The sequence below is a fragment of the Xiphophorus maculatus genome, chromosome 3 (assembly GCF_002775205.1).
Source record: "Xiphophorus maculatus strain JP 163 A chromosome 3, X_maculatus-5.0-male, whole genome shotgun sequence".
Taxonomy (NCBI): Eukaryota; Metazoa; Chordata; class Actinopteri; order Cyprinodontiformes; family Poeciliidae; genus Xiphophorus; species Xiphophorus maculatus.
The window spans coordinates 1,876,074-1,893,289 of NC_036445.1; the positions used below are offsets into that span (position 1 = coordinate 1,876,074).

Sequence of the window (17,216 nt, forward strand, 5' to 3'; positions counted from 1 at the left end):
ACAGCAACCGTCCCACTGAAAAGCAGAGCGAGACATTTCACCATGGCGGACGTTGGAGAGGTTTTGATGTCAGTTTTGTCCACAATTCGCGTCCCAAAGCCTGGGGACCGCGTCCACAAAGACGAATGCGCCCTGTCATTTTCGTCACCGGTGAGCCTTTTCCTTTTGTGAAGCACTGCCTCCACTAGCCAGAAGAAGAGTGCTAGTTTTCCAAATGTATTCGTATCATTTGCTGTACCGTGACAAGAAAGAAATACCAGAGGTTTCCTACTTTGAGCTAGATTTTCTTGTGGCTAACTAGCAGGCTAGCTTGATGCTAAGCTAGTAATGCTCTGTAATGGAAAGTTAGCAGCGCTAGCCGTGTAGCTGAGTGTTTTAATTAGCAAAGTAGAAAACAAGTAAACTTTTTTTTAACAGCTACGACTTTGAACCAGCTTTAATTTAATATAAACTTGCCGCATACTTTAACCACTGTTTTCTTATCTCATTTTGTGCTGGAATTGTAGCAAAAGCTGCTAAGTAGTGACGCTTAGCAGGTTGACAGGAGCTAGAGCAACGGATGCTTTGTCATCAAGAGCTACAGATGTGCTCCAGCTTTAATTTCTTGTGTTATGGCTTGATGTTATGAATTATTCGTATTTGTCTGACTTTTGGTGCATGTTTTCTCTTTACAGGAGAGTGAAGGAGGCATATACGTGTGCATGAACACTTTTCTGGGTTTTGGCAGTCAGTACGTGGGCAGACATCACGCTCGGACTGGTCAGAGGGCTTACCTGCACATTACCCGGACTAGAAAGGCTAAGGTAGACTTTAATGTGTAATATAATATAAACTGTCTGTCAATTACTCGTTTGCAAATGATAATAAACATTTATTTTGTTCACAGAAGGAGGATGAAAACAACTCTGGCTCAGGACACCCACCTAAGAAAAAGCCCACTAGACTGGCTATAGGTGAGTTTTCCTGAGGGAAGGGATGAAACGTTTGCACAACTTGTCAAAAATCTGTAAGAGATGAGTTGGAGCTAAGACAATTTTCTGAAAGAAAACTGGCACATGGCCACACAAAGTCACAATTTTGGTATTTGTGTCAGTTTATTGTGGTTTGAACATAAAGGAGGAAAAAATGCAAAGTTTCTTCACGACTCCTGTTGCTTGTGGGTTCGCTTTTCTTTGTTTTTTCCTTTCCATTTCTAATTTTGGTCACTTTTCTCCCAGTTGGGAAAGGATCTTTCTTGGTTGCTCTTACAGGCGATGAAGCAGAGCTGCAAAATGCTACTTCACCAAACTTTTTCACATTTGTAGCTCGATATACGTGCACATGGATGTATTTTGCATGTGTTATTGAATTAAACTTCAAATGATTCTATGGCATTTAAATCAAAAGAATGTCAGGAAGAAAAGCTATATCTCTTAATGTAGCATGTAACATATTTCTGGTGTGATTTCATGTTTTCCTGTTGTGTTCCCCCGATGAGTTTTTCTTGATATTTAATTGCACTCTGCTCTTTGTGTTTCTGCTTTTTTTAAAACAATAAAATTCAGTCAATATTGGCACATCACTCTAACATTGGCTTTGTTTCCAGTGAGTTTTGTTAGTGTTGGCCTTTTGCATCACATAAAACACGACATCTGCTGTATGCAGGAATAAGTGTTTTAATATGGTTTTTCTAGACTCATCTGTCACCACTTGTTGAATAGCTAGATATGTTATTAAAAGTTTTAAAAGAACAGCAGTGAGGGTCAGTGGACAACCAAATAGGCGTCTACTTCCTGTCTTCACCAGAACTCAGAACCTGGACTAGAGGGAGAAAACCTCGGAGGACCATGGAGGGACATTTCATGTCTACATCACATGTTGGCATCATTATTGTTTCTAATTTCTTCCAGGGATTGAAGGAGGTTTTGATGTGGAGCAGGAGCTTTACGAGGAGGACGTAAAGGTGGTCATTTTACCTGACAGACAGGAAGTGACCTCAGAGGACCTTGGCACAATGCCGGATGTTGTTAGAGAGCGGGTAACTTTTTAAAAAAAATTGTATTAAGGATTACATCCAGCAGCTACAAAGCTCCTCTGATCTTACACATTACAAGTTTCGAGGTTTTATTCTCTTGCAATAGGAGCATTGACTCATTATTCATTAGATATTAATTTTTTGGCTCTAGGCAAAAAAAAAATAAGAACATTTCAGATTGTACACTTGGTGCTAAATGGTTCATTGGGAACTCCTGGACTTTTATCAACTAATACTTCTCCAAAGTTTCTGTTCTTTATTTTTGTTTGTAGAGTAAATAGTCTGAGCCTGTACTCTGGTTTGCAAGAGGTTCTGGATTAAAATTGTAGAATTTAATTTAATTTTCATTTTTATCTGTGTATTAGTCATTTACTCTCACTCAGTAACTTGAGTGTTACCTTACATTTTCATAGCAGAGCCGTTTAAACCTTGTAGTTCCAAGTAACTGAGACATTATTCTAACATTTCGTGCTTCCTCTCCTGTGTTTCCAGGTGTCTCTGTCTATGTCGGGTATCATGGCAGCAGACTCGGTGTCTCACACCTTACAAGTTCAACAGTGGGATGGAGAGGTGAGACAGGAGTCGAAGCATGCCGCTAACCTTAAACAGCTGGACAACGGAGTCAAGATCCCTCCCAGGTGGTTTATTTAACTAATCAATGTGTTTTTAAGAAATCTGCTACTTAAGAGAGTTTTTAGATTATTCAAATAAAACCTTGCCTAACACAGTTGCACTTCAACACATTCACACGCTAAAGAACCAAGTGACAGCTAATCGTCTTATACCCTTATAACACAGTTCTGATCTGAGAAAATGTAAACTTAACTAACAGGAAACGGAATATATTTTAACTTATCTTAAAGATTGATCATATTAGCAGCAGCTTTATTATTTAAGATCGTTGCTCAATGTTTGAAATCATAAATTAGAAACTAATTCTCACTCATCCTGTGGAGTAAATCTTTTTAATACTTTTCAAGTAGAAAAAAAGAGGTGCAGGTCGGTTCACTTGGTAGATATTGTGCTTAAACAAACTTTGTCTTCAGAAAATATAGTTGTTAGCAAAAGGGTTGCATCATTACAACAACTTTGGTTGTTAGAAATCTATTGTTTGAGACCGGTTCTGAGTCCAGATTTTCAGAGTAGGATGTTAGATGAGTAGGATTAATTGGATGAATCAAATATTGAAATAATGGTCATCTAATTTAGTAATCGATTGTTAATTGGAGTATATAGACTCAAAAAAAAGACAATGTGCAGAAAGAAGAACTAGTCAGAGCAGTAATTAATAAATGACACTTCATGTCAACAGTCAAAACGTTCATAAAAACTCCCTTCATGTTTATGACAGTGTCACGTCAGTCTTATGCACACCTCTTCAAACAAAGTGTTATCAAACGTTGATATTAATCTTAACTGAATTTTTTTATGTTTGTCTTTTTTAAGATTTTATAGCTGGTGTTTAGGTATTGTTAATATCTGTCTTCTAGTAACATCGTTACCTAGTGATGTTTTCAAATTTTCTGTCAACTTTAAACATTTTTAATTCTAAAACACCTAGCGCCTCTACCAGCGGGTTTGTCAGGTTTTCTGGGGAAACTCTGAGGTCCTTTTACATCCAGCCTGCAGGACGTTAGCTGTCTCTGTAATAATAGAGTTCAGAGAACATGGACTCTATGACACTCATGACACTCACTGGGTTTTTTCCCCCAGTGAGTGTCAGAGCTTTGATATGTGAGGTTTTAATCTTCTTTCCGCCTCCGCAGTGGCTGGCGGTGTGAGGTGTGTGACCTGCAGGAGAACATCTGGATGAACCTCACAGACGGCAAAGTGCTGTGCGGTCGTAGGTACTTCGACGGCTCCGGGGGCAACAACCACGCCCTCCTCCATTTCCAGGAGACCGGATACCCGCTGGCTGTCAAACTGGGCACAATCACTCCTGATGGTGCTGGTAAGCTGAGGACACAATCATGAGCTGTCAGTAGTAAAGGTTATAGATTTATCTGTATTCTGGAGGCGCTGTTGCTTTGTAAGTTTATAAATGTATAAACCAGCCTAGGAATAATGATAATAATTCTTCTAGAGATATATTTTCATTAATCTGCTTTCTGTAGGTCACCCTCTGTTTTCCAGTGACTCGTATCTAACAGACCTGTTTTAAATTTGCTCGAGTGTTCAGGCCTCTACATTATCATCTATAATAATAACTTGTAGAACAGGTGGAGATATTTGTTGTTAAAATTATTTTAGATGCAGATTATTCCTTTGCTGCAAATGATCAAACATTCACTAAAGGAAAGCTACAATATAGCACTCTAGGCAATAAAATGAATTATTTATTTGCATTTTTTATGTATTTATAATATTTGTATTAAAGACTTGTTTCATGATATTGTATAAAAATGGGCAGAAAGTGCCCATTTAAAACAAATCTTATCAATTAATTTTCAGAATAATTGATGACTAAAATAATTTAGTTGTGGAAAATATAATTTCTGTCCCCTGACCTCCACTAAGTAACTGGGTTCCCTTCGATCTTTTTTTTTGCTCTATTTCCAAATGTCACTGATTCTGAAAATGGATTTAGTCATGGATAAAACTCTATTGATCAGTTCTGTCAGCATTTCAGCTCTTGTTTAGCCTCTGTCTGTATGTCATCGTTCTCAGTCATCATCCCTGTTCCGTTTGTCCAGATGTGTATTCATACGATGAAGACGACATGGTGCTGGACTCCAAGTTACCGGAGCATCTAGCTCACTTCGGCATCAACATGATGACCATGGAGAAGGTACGCTTGTAACAGTCGACTCCAGAAGAACGAGTTGTACGACCAACAGATCTACTAATTCTTATGTCTTATTTCAGTTAAGCCAAAACTGTACAAAAATATATACATTTTTCATTTAAGAAATAAAAAAACACCTTTGTTAATATGTTCTACTCAGAACTGTGGCATAATTTTTTTTTTACAGAGTTCAAATTCTGTAAGAAAAAATAAAATTACTATTAAGCAACTTTTGGTATCATTTATTAATTGATTAATCCAAAACAATAATCAATAAATTAGCCCTGCACTGTACTGATAAGTCGAGCAGAAAGGACTGAACTTTTCACATGTTAAAGTATTTGTTAAAGTATTTCTTTAGCTGCAGATTCATCCGATACTACAAATGATCAAATGTTTGGTAAAGGAATGTTGCGTTGTTGCATTTTAGGCAATAAATGTTTATTTTATTTTTTTAAAAAGGAAGTGAATTGTTTATTTGCATCTTTTAATTTATTTCTAATATTGTAAAAAAAAAAATGGAATAAGTGGGTTAAATGGAAAAATTTGCACAGTATGCTGATTTTTTTTTTATCCGATTACTCGATTAATCAGAATAATTGATTACTAAAATAATCGTTAGATGTAGCAGTTCTAGTCAGATTATAGATTATTTTATCTAGAATACGAAATCAATTATATTTTGTCCATTTGGATGATTTTATTATATTGAGTGTCCAAAATTGTGCACACTCAACATGTTGCACATTTTTGGTCTCCACAATGTACTTGCACACTCAGAAAATAAAAACAGTTTGTGTTGCTCACAAGTCTGACAGGCATGTACTGTAGTAGTATCTTGTTTGGGCATTACACATTAAATTTATGCATGTTTCATATCACATTTGTCTAATAGTAGAAGCATATAATCTATTAAAGCAGCAACATATCTTCATTAGGCCTTTTTTCTCGACACCTGTATGTTTTGTGAATCCCTGCTGCTTTTAATTTCTTTGCCAGCTGCTTCTCCAATGCAAACCACAGATTGCACTAAAGTCGACGGCTCAGATCTCCATACCGCTCACTGCGTGCTGTAATGTTGTTTTTATGATACATTTATGCATTTGCCTAATGATGCTGCACAGACAGGCTGCAGGAGAAGTGTTGTAGCTCTTAGTGTTGAGATTTAAAAGTTCTTGGTTCACACTCTGTTACCTTCGTACAGCCGGATTCACCCAGTGTTGGTTTTCACCTCTGAACTCTCTCTTTTCAGACTGAGCGGACAATGACCGAGTTGGAAATTGCTGTAAACCAGCGAGTGGGGGAGTGGGAGGTCATCCAGGAGTCGGGGACGACCCTGAAGCCCCTGTTTGGACCCGGTGTGACGGGTATGAAGAACCTGGGAAACAGCTGCTACCTCAACTCCGTCATGCAAGTGCTCTTCACCGTCCCAGACTTCCAGAGCACGTCAGTAATGCCATCTTTTTTTTTTCTGCTTTTATAATCTCAGTTAACCAGTCTTTCTAAGTACTCAATGGTTTTGTAGACTGACATGAAATTATCACTTCAATGAAACTAGAAGGATCAAGTAATTCAGCCTGGTTTATATTGTTTTAAACTAATCAAGATCCAATGAATTTATTTATTTATTCTTTTATATTTATTCCTTACAGATACGTTTCAAACATTGATAAGATCATTGATGAAGCACCAAGTGACCCAACCCAGGACTTCAAAACTCAAGTGTGAGTATTTTCAAAACTGACTCTGATATTTCCATAAATTATCTAAAATCTTAGACACAATACGACTTTTCCAGAATCTACAATCTGTGTATCAGATACATGTTTTCATAGACTTTGAAATCAACTAAACAGAAACGTAACAGCTTTGGTGTGGATAGTTCACTTTAAAACAATCCGTTTTTGTTTTTCTGCAAAGTTATTATTCTCACCTTTGAAATTCTCCTTTAGGATTGGGTAATACTAAGAAGTCAACAATACCATTTTTATTGTTTGGGTCATGATTCTATTTCTATTAGATTCAATATTGATTTAAATACTTAAAATTTTAATTGATTTTATTTAAATGGGACAGTGTATATTAATGAATGTACAATATTGTCATAAATACATACAATTTAGCAAGATGCTAATTTCCATCTTCAGTCTGGTAAAACAATCAAAAATAAATTAATTCAATCGATTCACAGGGTTTCCCAAATATTGAATCTGGAAAGAATTAATTGCAATAGATTAATGAATCAATATTGCTATTTAGGATCACAAACTTCAAGTTGAAAAGTCCAGAAATGCGTCACTGCTACTGTATTTGTTGCTTTCTCTTGGCCAGGGCTCTATTGAAAAAGATATTTAAAATCTCAGTGGGTTTTTTTATTCTGGTTAAATAAAGTAAAATAAGCCTTTTTGAATCTCCTTTATGACACATTTTGGATGCACTGATGTCTGTTTTGTTTGTTTTTTCAGAGCCAAGCTCGGTTACGGCCTGTTGTCGGGAGAATACTCCAAACCTGCTCCAGATCCCGGAGATGAAATTGGTGCATCTGAACCCAGAGTGAGAAGACATAGTCTTACAATGCTCATTTTGGGAATTATACATAAACATATTTAACATCTAAAGCAGTCCAATTTAAATTCTGTTTGTGTTTTTCCTGCAGGGCGACCAGGTTGGGATAGCACCGCGGATGTTTAAAGCACTTGTTGGGCGGGGCCACCCAGAGTTTTCTACTAATCGACAACAGGATGCTCAGGAGTTTTTATTGCACTTCATTAACATGGTGGAGGTAAAGCTGCTCTCTCAGTTTTCCTCCCAGAGTGTGCATTCACACCATCCCTGTTTAGACGGTTTTGACCCAACTTTAGTTTGACCATCAGGTGTGTAAACACTCGTTAGTCCTCAGCTTCCTTATTAAATTAACCCACCTTTTCTTTCATAGAGGAACTGTCGCTCTGGGCCCAACCCATCTGAAGCCTTTAGGTTTCTGGTGGAGGAGAAGATAGTTTGTCAGCAGTCACAAAAAGCCAAGTACACACAGCGGGTAGATTACATAGTACAGCTGCCCGTTCCCATGGACCAGGCTGCTAACACAGGTGAGGTGCTAATAGACCTCCATGTTGTTCTTTATCTTTAGTTTTAAATGCATTCATCACATCCATATGTAGAGTCAGATGTTCAAATTAGGAGTACAAACAATTAATCTACTTATGATTAACTGTCCATTAATGGTTCATTAGATTAAAATTATTTCCAGTCAATTAACTAATATCGTCCGGTTAGAGCTGCTTGTAGTGCTGTAGTTTGGCCGCCGTGCAGCAGAGGGCGCCGCGGCTCTTACTTAAGCGGAGCCGTTGATACAGGAGTCAAGATGGCGGCGGGGCTTTACAGAAAGGTAAAGAGAAACGGTCCAAAGTCCGGTCTTCGTTACAAGATGCAATTTATGAGGTTCTATTTTGAAATGTAAGCACCCGACAATATTTTTGAGTTAAGTTTAACCATAATAGCACTCATCCAGCAGAGTCAACTTCTAATTTAAAAATTACTGATGGACTACGATGGCGAGGATGTGATGTCAGAAAAGCGAGAGCATAAAGCAAAAAATCTGTAACATGTCAGTAGGCGAGGTTGATTGTGGGTTCTGTAGTGAGTTAATTCACTTATTGGAACAAAGTTTCAACTTCAAAAGCAACCACAGACGTTAATTTGGTATGAATGTCCTTCTGTTTGTGAGGGATAAAGTGTTTCACATGTTCTTCTAATCTTTTATTTGTCTATTCAGAAACTCAAGAGGTTCCTGTTATATTTTATAAATATGTCAAATATGTTTATTAATGTTAGAAAACCACAATTTTCAATTAACTTTAAATTAACTCATTAATTGATATGTAACTTGCATAATGATACATCCAGTCCTTTATCTTATAAAGTTAACTTAGAAACTTTATTTATGTTTTAATTTTTTTTTTTTGTTTGTTTTTCCTCTGGTTTCCAGAGGAGCTTAAGGAGGCAGAGCGCCGCCGTGAGGAGGGGGACTCATCAGCGCCGACAGTGCGAGCACAAATCCCCTTCTCGGCTTGTATGGCGGCGCTCAGCGAACCAGAGATGCTCACAGACTTCTGGAGCTCAGCTGTGCAAGCAAAAACCTCTGCTACCAAGTAGGAAACTAAACAGCCTGCACAAAACTCAACTCAGATGAACTAGAAGAACTTATCTGTGTCATCTCATTTGTCAGAACAACTCGGTTTGCCTCTTTCCCCGATCACCTGGTTATACAGATTAAGAAGTTCACCTTTGGCCTTGACTGGGTGCCTAAGAAACTGGGTGAGCAAAGACGCTGTTTGCTGTTTGTGTGAAACTGAGTAAGTCCTCATCTTTAATCAAGAACGAACATTTTGATTAGTTTGGAAAGTTTCAGACAAACAAAAAGTTTCAATATAAAGTTTGGTGAATGCTTAACTTTTCTGAGCAACTCCTACTTGTTCCAGTTTCGTTCTCTTCAGCAGTATTTACTGATTGGAAATGGATGTTGTGCGATTATTTTTGCAGTCACAACATCCTTAAAGTTTGATTACGCTTTCTGCCCTCAGTGCTTACAGGAAATGCAGAGTTTAGGGACTCTGACACTGGAAAAACAGCGTCATAGGAAAATGATCATGTAGATGAATCAGACATCAGTTCTGGTAAAATATTCATAGATCCTTAATTTGATACGATTATATGTAACTTCTGGTTTTTAAGATGCAAATCTGAAGGGGATTTTCAGTCTTGTAATTTATTTGGTAGCATTTTATTCTTTCCTCTTACTAGCTTTCATTTAACATATCTTCATGGTTCCTTTATGCGCACCATTAAAAAATAGTATATATTATAATAATCTATATTTGTGGTAGAAATGAAGTGAATTTCTCTGGACAGATGTGAGCATCGACGTTCCGGACACCCTGGACCTGAGCGGCCTGCGTGCGACCGGCCAGCAGCCGGGGGAGGAGCTTCTACCTGAGGTGGCCCCGCCCCCACTCATGACCCCAGATGTGGAGGTCAAAGGTATCCTGGGTTCGCATGGCAACGAGGACGACGACTCGCTCTACTCCCCGCTGCTGTGTCAGTCTGTCTGTCATTTCTGCTCCTTTTCTTCTTCTCCTGCCACTTTTTTGTCCTCACTTGTTTTCCTTCTTTTCCTTTTTCTTCCTTTTCTGTTTTCATGAGTCCGTCCGTTGCCTTTTTAGTTCACAATTTTGGAAATGTTTTGTTTTTTTACTTGTTTTTAATTTTATTTGTATGTCATTTTTCTTTTACCAAGTAACTTGAACTTCAAAAACACAAAATCTTACCAAGTATTTTTTTGTCTAGTTTCTAGTGCAAATATCTTATTATACTTGGAATAAGACAAAACTAACTTACAGGTAAAATATCAGCAAAATGTTTGTTTTAAGTAAATATTTCCACAATATTGAAAAATTACTGCGGAAAAATATCTTGTAAAGTTTTATTTTCTTGGCACCTTTAACAGATAAAATCACAAAGTGCTTCACAAAGCATACAGGAAAATCGCATAAAAAATGACAAAATAACATTTTATGTAAATTTTTTATTAATTCATATAAAGGAATTACATTTTTAAAACAAGCTGCTATATCCTGCTGAAAACCTGCGTTCAAGTTTATTAGTATATTTTCACTAGAAATTAGGCTATAAAAATTGGTAAGATTCAGTTTTTTAGTTCAGAAAAATAGAAACTAGATAATCATAAAATAATTCAACTGTTTCCTGTCAACTTTATCCCAGCTCCAGTCCTCGATGACTCCACTGTGTCCCAGTTATGCGAAATGGGATTTCCACTGGAAGCCTGCAGGAAAGCAGTCTACTACACTGGGAATACTGGAATTGATGCTGCCATGAACTGGATCATGAGCCACATGGACGATCCTGGTGTGTAGAAACTGGGAATTTTCCAGGCAGCGTTCCAAGTGGGCTCTTTATCCAATCTGTTCGTGTTTCTGTCTCCTGGTTGTCTGCAGACTTTTCGGCTCCGCTTGTGTTGCCAGGCAGTAGTTCTGGACCTGGAACCACTCCCACAGAGAGCCTCTCTGAGGAACATCTGGCAACGATCGTCTCCATGGGCTTCAGTCGAGATCAGGCAACCAAAGCGCTCAGAGCAACGGTTAGTATCACAACATCCATTTAGAAGAGGAAATTGGCAACTTGTTTACATTTGGAAAATCTGTCTGATTATGCTGGCATGTTTTCCCAGTTTTATTACGGAAAACTTGATCTAACAGCTTTCAATTTCACTTTCTTGGGATGATGATGATCTCCTGAGAAACAGCTCCAGGCTTTCTGGATGTATTTTGTTTTTACATTTTTGTCAGATCATGATTTCTTGGTTAATGTCAAGTTGTCATAACAAAGACATTTTGAATAATGTCAACTTTGTATTAAAAGTGTCACGATTTACTGAATGACACTTTATGACAGCAGTCACAAATATTCATGAAGACTTACTCATGTTTATGATGGTGTCATGACAGTCTTATCCACAACCCGTCAAATAAAGTGTTACCCATAACCTTAACATTTTGCTTAAAAGTTAAGTGCAAAAACTTTAAGAATCTGATGAGGAAGTGATTCATTGATTGTTTGCTAAGGCAAAGTGACTGAGGGTGACTCTGAAGAAGCCATTTTCAAGTAAGACAAAATGCTGAGAAAAACGAAAAGAGAGAACTTGGCCAGAAATGTGTGGTGAAGGACGAGTCATGTCGATTTTAAAGCATGAAGAATGATGGAAGGTCTGCAGTTTACTGTGAAAAACCAAGGAGGATCCATCAGGGTTTTATATTTACGTTTCAGTCATTGGTCTGCAGATCCATAAAGCAGTTTTTCTGTTTTAGAAAAACATCTTCATATTTACATTCAAGATACTCAATAAAAGCTTGTCTTTTTAGTTGATTTGATCAATTTTGTAATAAGTTGCATTGATCTCTGTGATAGAGTAACGTGCTGGAGCGTGCGGTGGACTGGATCTTCTCTCACCTAGACGACCTGGACTCCATGGACGTGTCCGAAGCCGGGCGCTCGGCTGCAGAGAGCGAGGGTGGGAGGGATCCTCCACCTGGACCTCGCGTCAGAGACGGACCAGGGAGTGAGTAAATGAGACTGGCGGTCAGAATTACCTGTAGAAGAAAAGTTACAGCTTAGCTTTGTTTATTTAATGATGAAGCATAAAGGTTTTCCTCCTTTTTAGAGTACGAGTTGTTTGCATTCATCAGTCACATGGGGACGAGCACGATGTGTGGACACTATGTCTGCCACATCAAGAAGGACCAACAGTAAGTTTGTGTCTAAATATTGCTAACTTTCAAAGGTTCTTTAATAAAACTAAGTTTAAGCATCAGGTTGTAATAAACCCGTTTGGTGGAGACCAGTGACTAAATGAAATCTTTATTTAGAACAGAAAAAAATAAAATAATTCAGAAGAAAACAAAAAATATAATAACATAGAAAAACACCTTTTATCTCCAGTTTGGTGGATGTAGGCATAGGAAAGGCTTTATCTGCTCAACCTCTAACAATGAGCTCAGTAAGGTTGGTGGCTTTAACTGACTCGCTCGCTCTATGGTTACCTAGCAACTCATTAATGCTGTGGTTACCTAGCAACAGCTAGTTGAGTAAGTTGTCAGCAGTTTCACTGCTTAAAAAAAACAATGATGTGGAGTGAAAACTGTTTTAAAACAGGATAGTTCACCCCATCAGTCTGGCAATATTTAAAACAAAAAAAATCTATCAATTATTTTTCTACTGATATGAAAAACTTATCAAAACTACACACTTCTCGTATTTCATTTTAAGTTTTATTTTTTTAATAAAATAAACTACTTCTTTATATTCAAATAGTTTGAGAAGCTGAGCTTGTTGTTCTGTAAATATTTAATTTCCTCAGAGTAAACAGTCCTGGTAAAGCTTGAGATCATGTAAATTTTAAGTTTGCACAGTAGATGGCATCATAGTTCACGTAAAAAATGAGTCCTCACAGAGACGCTTCCTCATCAAGATTTAAATATATATATTTCTTTTTCATTCGCCTCCACTGTTTCCATTTGTGATTTTACGTACTTTGAAAAGCCTCAGCTGGTATTTTACTTTCCAAAATGATTCACTGAGTGATTAAACAGATTGTTGTATGACTCTGTATGTATTTATTTTTCCACAGATGGGTCATCTTTAACGATCAGAAGGTTTGTGCTTCAGAGAAACCTCCCAAAGACCTGGGCTACCTTTACTTCTACCGCAGAGTGGCCGACTGAGGCGGACCAGCGTTTCACTCCAGGAGAATACGACGCCAACAAAACCCACAACAGCAAGCTCTTAAAAACGCTCTGGCACGCTTCACAACTGACAAACATGTAAATAAATAAGTCCCTCAGATTGCTTATAAACACACTTTAATAAATTGGTGCAAATGTACAGATAAGTATTGTTGGGGGTGGGATGGGGGAGTTGCTGTCTGTCTGTAGCCACTGATAACAAACCGCAGGCCTGATGGAGGATAAACTCACCAGAGCAACTCTGAGTCAAAGCCAGAGCTAATCGAGACTAGTTAAAGCGCAGCATTCGGGTTTTACCCAGACAAAATATCCACCGCGTTCGGAAAACTTGAACAAACGCCCCAAACATGCGCCCGACTCGGACGCTGTGCTCATGATTGATATGTTTACGCAAGTGCTCATCTGTCCCGACTATTGATTTCCACTGCCATCAGTAGTCACTGCCCGTATTCACTGACATGTGACGCTTTCAGGCCTTTGTTTCTTGTTTGACTGGAACATTGCACCACTTTAGTTAGACTCAACCTCCTCTACCTGTTTAAGTGCTAAAAACACTCATAATAAAAAAAAACAAAAAACGGTAAAACCGATAAATCAACATGTTTCTCATAAGCGTCCGGTGAGGGTGATACTTGGGTGACTTGTGTTTTATTTTGAAAACAAATGCTTTGTTACTTCTGCTGTGAAAAATAAAGATTTCTCTCTGTCAACCTTGCTCTTCCGTGTCTTTCAGCTCATTTCTTGGATTTCACCTTTTCTGACTTCCCATTTATGAGCAAATGAAAGTAGGAACTGAATACTCTGGCTAAATAAGACATTTAATCGTTCTATTTGCATTTTTAAGTTCCTGGAGTTCTGTGAGAACAGCTTACAGAATGCCAGGCCTCGATTGTGAGAAAACTCACAGGCGTCACCAGCAAACCCACTGAGAGCTGGGGTTTAGATTGGCCTACAACTTTCCAAGTGCTGCTTTCTCTTCCGCCTTCTACACTTTCTGCATCCTTGCACACTTGCTTTGATGAACTGAACTAGTGAGAGGATAAGAGGTTTTTACCCTCAATAACGGCATGAAAAACAAAACAACAAACTGACTTAAGGTAAGATCTAAACGTAAATAGTTTGATTTATTTGTTTTGCAAATTTTGAGTATTTTTGGTGTTTCTCAATACATTTTTATTCGGTTTTGGAGTTTAAACAGAAAGACGACTTAACTTGAATGTTTTACGTTCAGATACTCCCATTTTCTTTCCAGCAAAGTACTTAAAATATTTTGTGCTCCAATTACCAAGTCAGTTTATTTTTGCTTGATAATTGTAGCAAATAATAATTTATCGATTGTTTTCAGCCTTCACTGATCAGATTATAATTATATGCAGAGTAATATAAGATTCATATTTTTGCTGCTTTAATGTAGCACAAAGTACGTCTGCAGACTGAAAACCCACTCTGAAACCTTTCCGGTTGTATAATTACATTTAAGAACTTAAATTACTGCTTCGATAAAACTGTTTTTAAGATCATTTTTAATTTATACATATTGTTTGTTCAGTAAAATCATTTAAAACTTGTTTTCAATCGAGGATTTGACTGTTTCCGCACCGGAAGCATCCTTAAGATGCGCCACAGTTGCAGCAATTTTAAAAGAGTAAATCCTCTATGCGTTTTATATTTTACGATTATTTCTACATTGTAAGTCAAACCAGCATAAGTTACATGTTTAATGAAAAAGAAGAGAGAACGGCAGGAAGTAGAGAGGAGCTTGGTGGTTGGGGATCACATGGTTGGTAAGGCGCTCTGAAACAGTAGCTGTGTGTTGGTAAAATGGAAAAAGTTTGCTTTCACTCTGATCTGCTGCATTCATGTTTCTGTTTTATGCTTTCACCTTTAGAATGAAGACAATCATCTTGTTTGGTTTGGGTGAGTTGGTTTGCCTCTGAAAATATATTCATACAGTAAGCTACAAAGCTCAATCAATGCTTAATAAACTTTTTTTTTCTTCAGTGCTGGGAGCGCTTTCTGCTGCAGACAAAGTTTATATCACAGACGTTGGGGGCAAAGTCACCCTACAGTGTGGCGTCAGCAGCTTCAAACACATGGTGGAGTGGAATCGTGATGATACACGTATAATCAGAGTCCAAAGAAATGGTTTATCTAGCAAAGGTTCCTACAAAATTAATTCTAGCAAAGTTCTTGTGTTTTTATGACATTAATAAAGATATAATCATGAAGTATATCTGTTTTCTATGTTAGGAGAAACTCCATTTAAAGACAGGACAAAGTCATTAAAAGACACAGACATAGAAATCTCCAAAATACAGGAAAGCGATTCTGGAAAGTTTACTTGTGTTGCAGATGGTTCACGTAATGAACACCTTCTGATCGTAGTTTCAGGTGAGTAACAGATCCAGGACAAAATAAAACTACAGTCAATTAAAAAACAGCACACAAGTTTATGATTACACTGATATATTGAAACTGTAATTATTAAGAATGAATGGAACAGCAAAGGATGAACAAAGTGGGAATATTTAACATGTTTTTCTTTTTAAAACTGTATGTTAGTTGTATGGGAAACAAAGGCTGCGTTAATTACAATACTCCACTGTTATGAACTGAAAGTTCAATCAGAAAACGATTTAAGAATAAGAGCAGAAGCCAAACAAAGGTCCAGCAATTTGCTTTTTAAACCTGTTAAAAGTTTGCACTGCTTTTCCATGGCCTACAAAGTAAACTGTGTAAACAATAGTCCAGTATCTTGTTTTTACACATTTGGATTTCCCATTGTGCTTGAACATCTCATCATCTTAGCTTCTGGTTCATAACAGTTTATTTTTACTTAACTAGGAAATAAATGACACCCAAATGTTTTTGAAGTAACAATAAATGCAGTCAAATTGTTGCCAGTGGTTCAGCTACCTTTAACTTTTATCCCTAGATGGTCAGATAATTATTAAGGACAGGAAAAGGTTTTTTTAAAAATACATCTTGATAAAACTACTGTATAATACAGTTAATTTTACACCTCTCATCCCAATTAACACACTATATACAATGGGGCTGCGTTATAAGCATAGACAGGCCTTTTCTTTTCACAATTTTGCTCAATTTCTGTTTAGATGTCTTAAAATGTTTTTTTTTTTTTAGATGCATCAACATTTGTGGCCAGAATACACAGCAGCTTTAGCATGAGTTCTGCATCTTTTAAGATTCTCACTGTGTCTTCTTTCTGTTTCTCATCCCTACTAGTCTCTGTTGTTCCCTCTGGTACTCTGAAGGTTGGCGCTGACGCTACTCTGGAGTGTAAAACAAATCCTGGAGTGTCAGGTCAACACAAACCTAATGTCAAGTGGCAGAAACCCGATGGTTCAGTTGAGACCAAACCCAAAGTTGAGCTCAAACATGTTGCTTCATCAGATAAAGGGACTTGGACGTGTCTAGTGTCCCATCAAGGGGAGACATTTAATAAAAGTGTAACCATCAATGTAGAAGGTAGGATGTTTTCACTAAAATATAAGACTACTCTGAAAAAACTGCTGTGTTCAGAAGTATAAAATGTCTTTTTGTTTTTTTTCAGAACATGTTGAGACAACAACTCCTCCTACAATAGTCGAAAATTCAAAATCCTCAAATTTAGGAAATGGGGAGAACTCCACTGGTTAGGACTGAATGTATCACTTATTCAACCATTTCCTGTTTTTGAGTTTCTCTCATTTTAATCCGGTCTGATGTTTTTGCTCAACCAGGTGGCGTCAGAGGATTTGGGCACCCAATAATGCTGCTGGGCCTGGTTTGGTGGATTTGGGTTGCAATCGGAGCCGGAGGCCTGGTAGTGATCATCCTGATCATCGTCATCATTGTCGTGCACAAGAGGAACAGAAGGAAGAAGGTACATGTGGAAAGTCAGGATACCTTTTTTGCTTCCTGTTGTAGGTGGGTAGGAGGCCCAAAAATTATACTGAAGAGTAGCATAACTTCAACATATTTTTACTCAAGTAAAAGTAAAATGTAATCTTCCAAAAAGTTACTCGAGTAAAAAAGTATTTGCTAAAAAAAAAGTCTACTCCTGTACTGAATGACTGACCAAAACGTCAATCATTTA

The 17,216-nt window shown here is 37.5% G+C and overlaps 2 protein-coding genes and 1 long non-coding RNA gene across 5 annotated transcripts in view; 2 read left to right on the forward strand and 1 right to left on the reverse strand.

Annotated features, from left to right (window-relative positions):
• The first annotated feature begins 17 nt into the window (after window positions 1–17).
• usp5 (ubiquitin specific peptidase 5) lies at window positions 18–13,830 on the forward strand. 2 transcript variants are annotated; one of them, XM_014468711.2, is made up of 20 exons: window positions 18–150; window positions 675–803; window positions 887–953; window positions 1,890–2,017; window positions 2,507–2,652; window positions 3,781–3,965; window positions 4,708–4,802; window positions 6,052–6,245; window positions 6,452–6,523; window positions 7,265–7,352; window positions 7,456–7,581; window positions 7,735–7,888; window positions 8,788–8,950; window positions 9,028–9,116; window positions 9,711–9,896; window positions 10,581–10,724; window positions 10,814–10,956; window positions 11,784–11,934; window positions 12,037–12,121; window positions 13,003–13,830. In XM_014468711.2, exons 1-20 carry the CDS (start codon window positions 43–45, stop codon window positions 13,094–13,096), a joined length of 2,547 nt encoding a protein of 848 aa, XP_014324197.1. In that variant the 5' UTR covers window positions 18–42; the 3' UTR covers window positions 13,097–13,830. The 2 variants fall into 2 exon arrangements, with proteins under 2 accessions (XP_014324197.1, XP_014324198.1); XM_014468712.2 differs by having other exon boundaries at window positions 9,711–9,839.
• The window catches only part of LOC111608056, a 39,432-nt gene continuing 26,098 nt past the window's right edge, over window positions 3,883–17,216 (reverse strand). The window contains exons 5-7 of one of the 2 annotated variants that reach the window (XR_002752512.1): window positions 11,826–11,965; window positions 7,721–7,779; window positions 3,883–3,970 (exon numbers count right to left, since the gene is read on the reverse strand). This is a non-coding gene — a long non-coding RNA (uncharacterized LOC111608056). Of the gene's footprint in view, window positions 3,971–7,720; window positions 7,780–11,280; window positions 11,594–11,825; window positions 11,966–17,216 lie in introns of those variants that run through there. The other variant, XR_002752513.1, reaches the window with a different exon arrangement.
• LOC102234422 (T-cell surface glycoprotein CD4-like) lies at window positions 14,484–16,863 on the forward strand. Its single transcript, XM_023330396.1, has 5 exons — window positions 14,484–15,034; window positions 15,119–15,277; window positions 15,368–15,508; window positions 16,364–16,606; window positions 16,692–16,863. The coding sequence occupies exons 1-5, from the start codon at window positions 14,977–14,979 to the stop codon at window positions 16,775–16,777; spliced, it is 687 nt and encodes a 228-aa protein (XP_023186164.1). The 5' UTR covers window positions 14,484–14,976; the 3' UTR covers window positions 16,778–16,863.

Bases quoted from the DNA above. Each gene is read 5' to 3' on its own strand.
- usp5 (XM_014468711.2), top strand. From the start codon at position 43: ATGGCGGACGTTGGAGAGGTTTTGATGTCAGTTTTGTCCACAATTCGC. The intron at 3,966-4,707 runs GTAAGCTGAGGA...CCGTTTGTCCAG, and splicing joins AATCACTCCTGATGGTGCTG to ATGTGTATTCATACGATGAA. The intron at 8,951-9,027 runs GTAGGAAACTAA...CTCATTTGTCAG, and splicing joins GCAAAAACCTCTGCTACCAA to AACAACTCGGTTTGCCTCTT.
- LOC102234422 (XM_023330396.1), top strand. From the start codon at position 14,977: ATGTTTCTGTTTTATGCTTTCACCTTTAGAATGAAGACAATCATCTTG. The intron at 15,278-15,367 runs GTTCCTACAAAA...TTTCTATGTTAG, and splicing joins AAATGGTTTATCTAGCAAAG to GAGAAACTCCATTTAAAGAC. The intron at 15,509-16,363 runs GTGAGTAACAGA...CATCCCTACTAG, and splicing joins CCTTCTGATCGTAGTTTCAG to TCTCTGTTGTTCCCTCTGGT.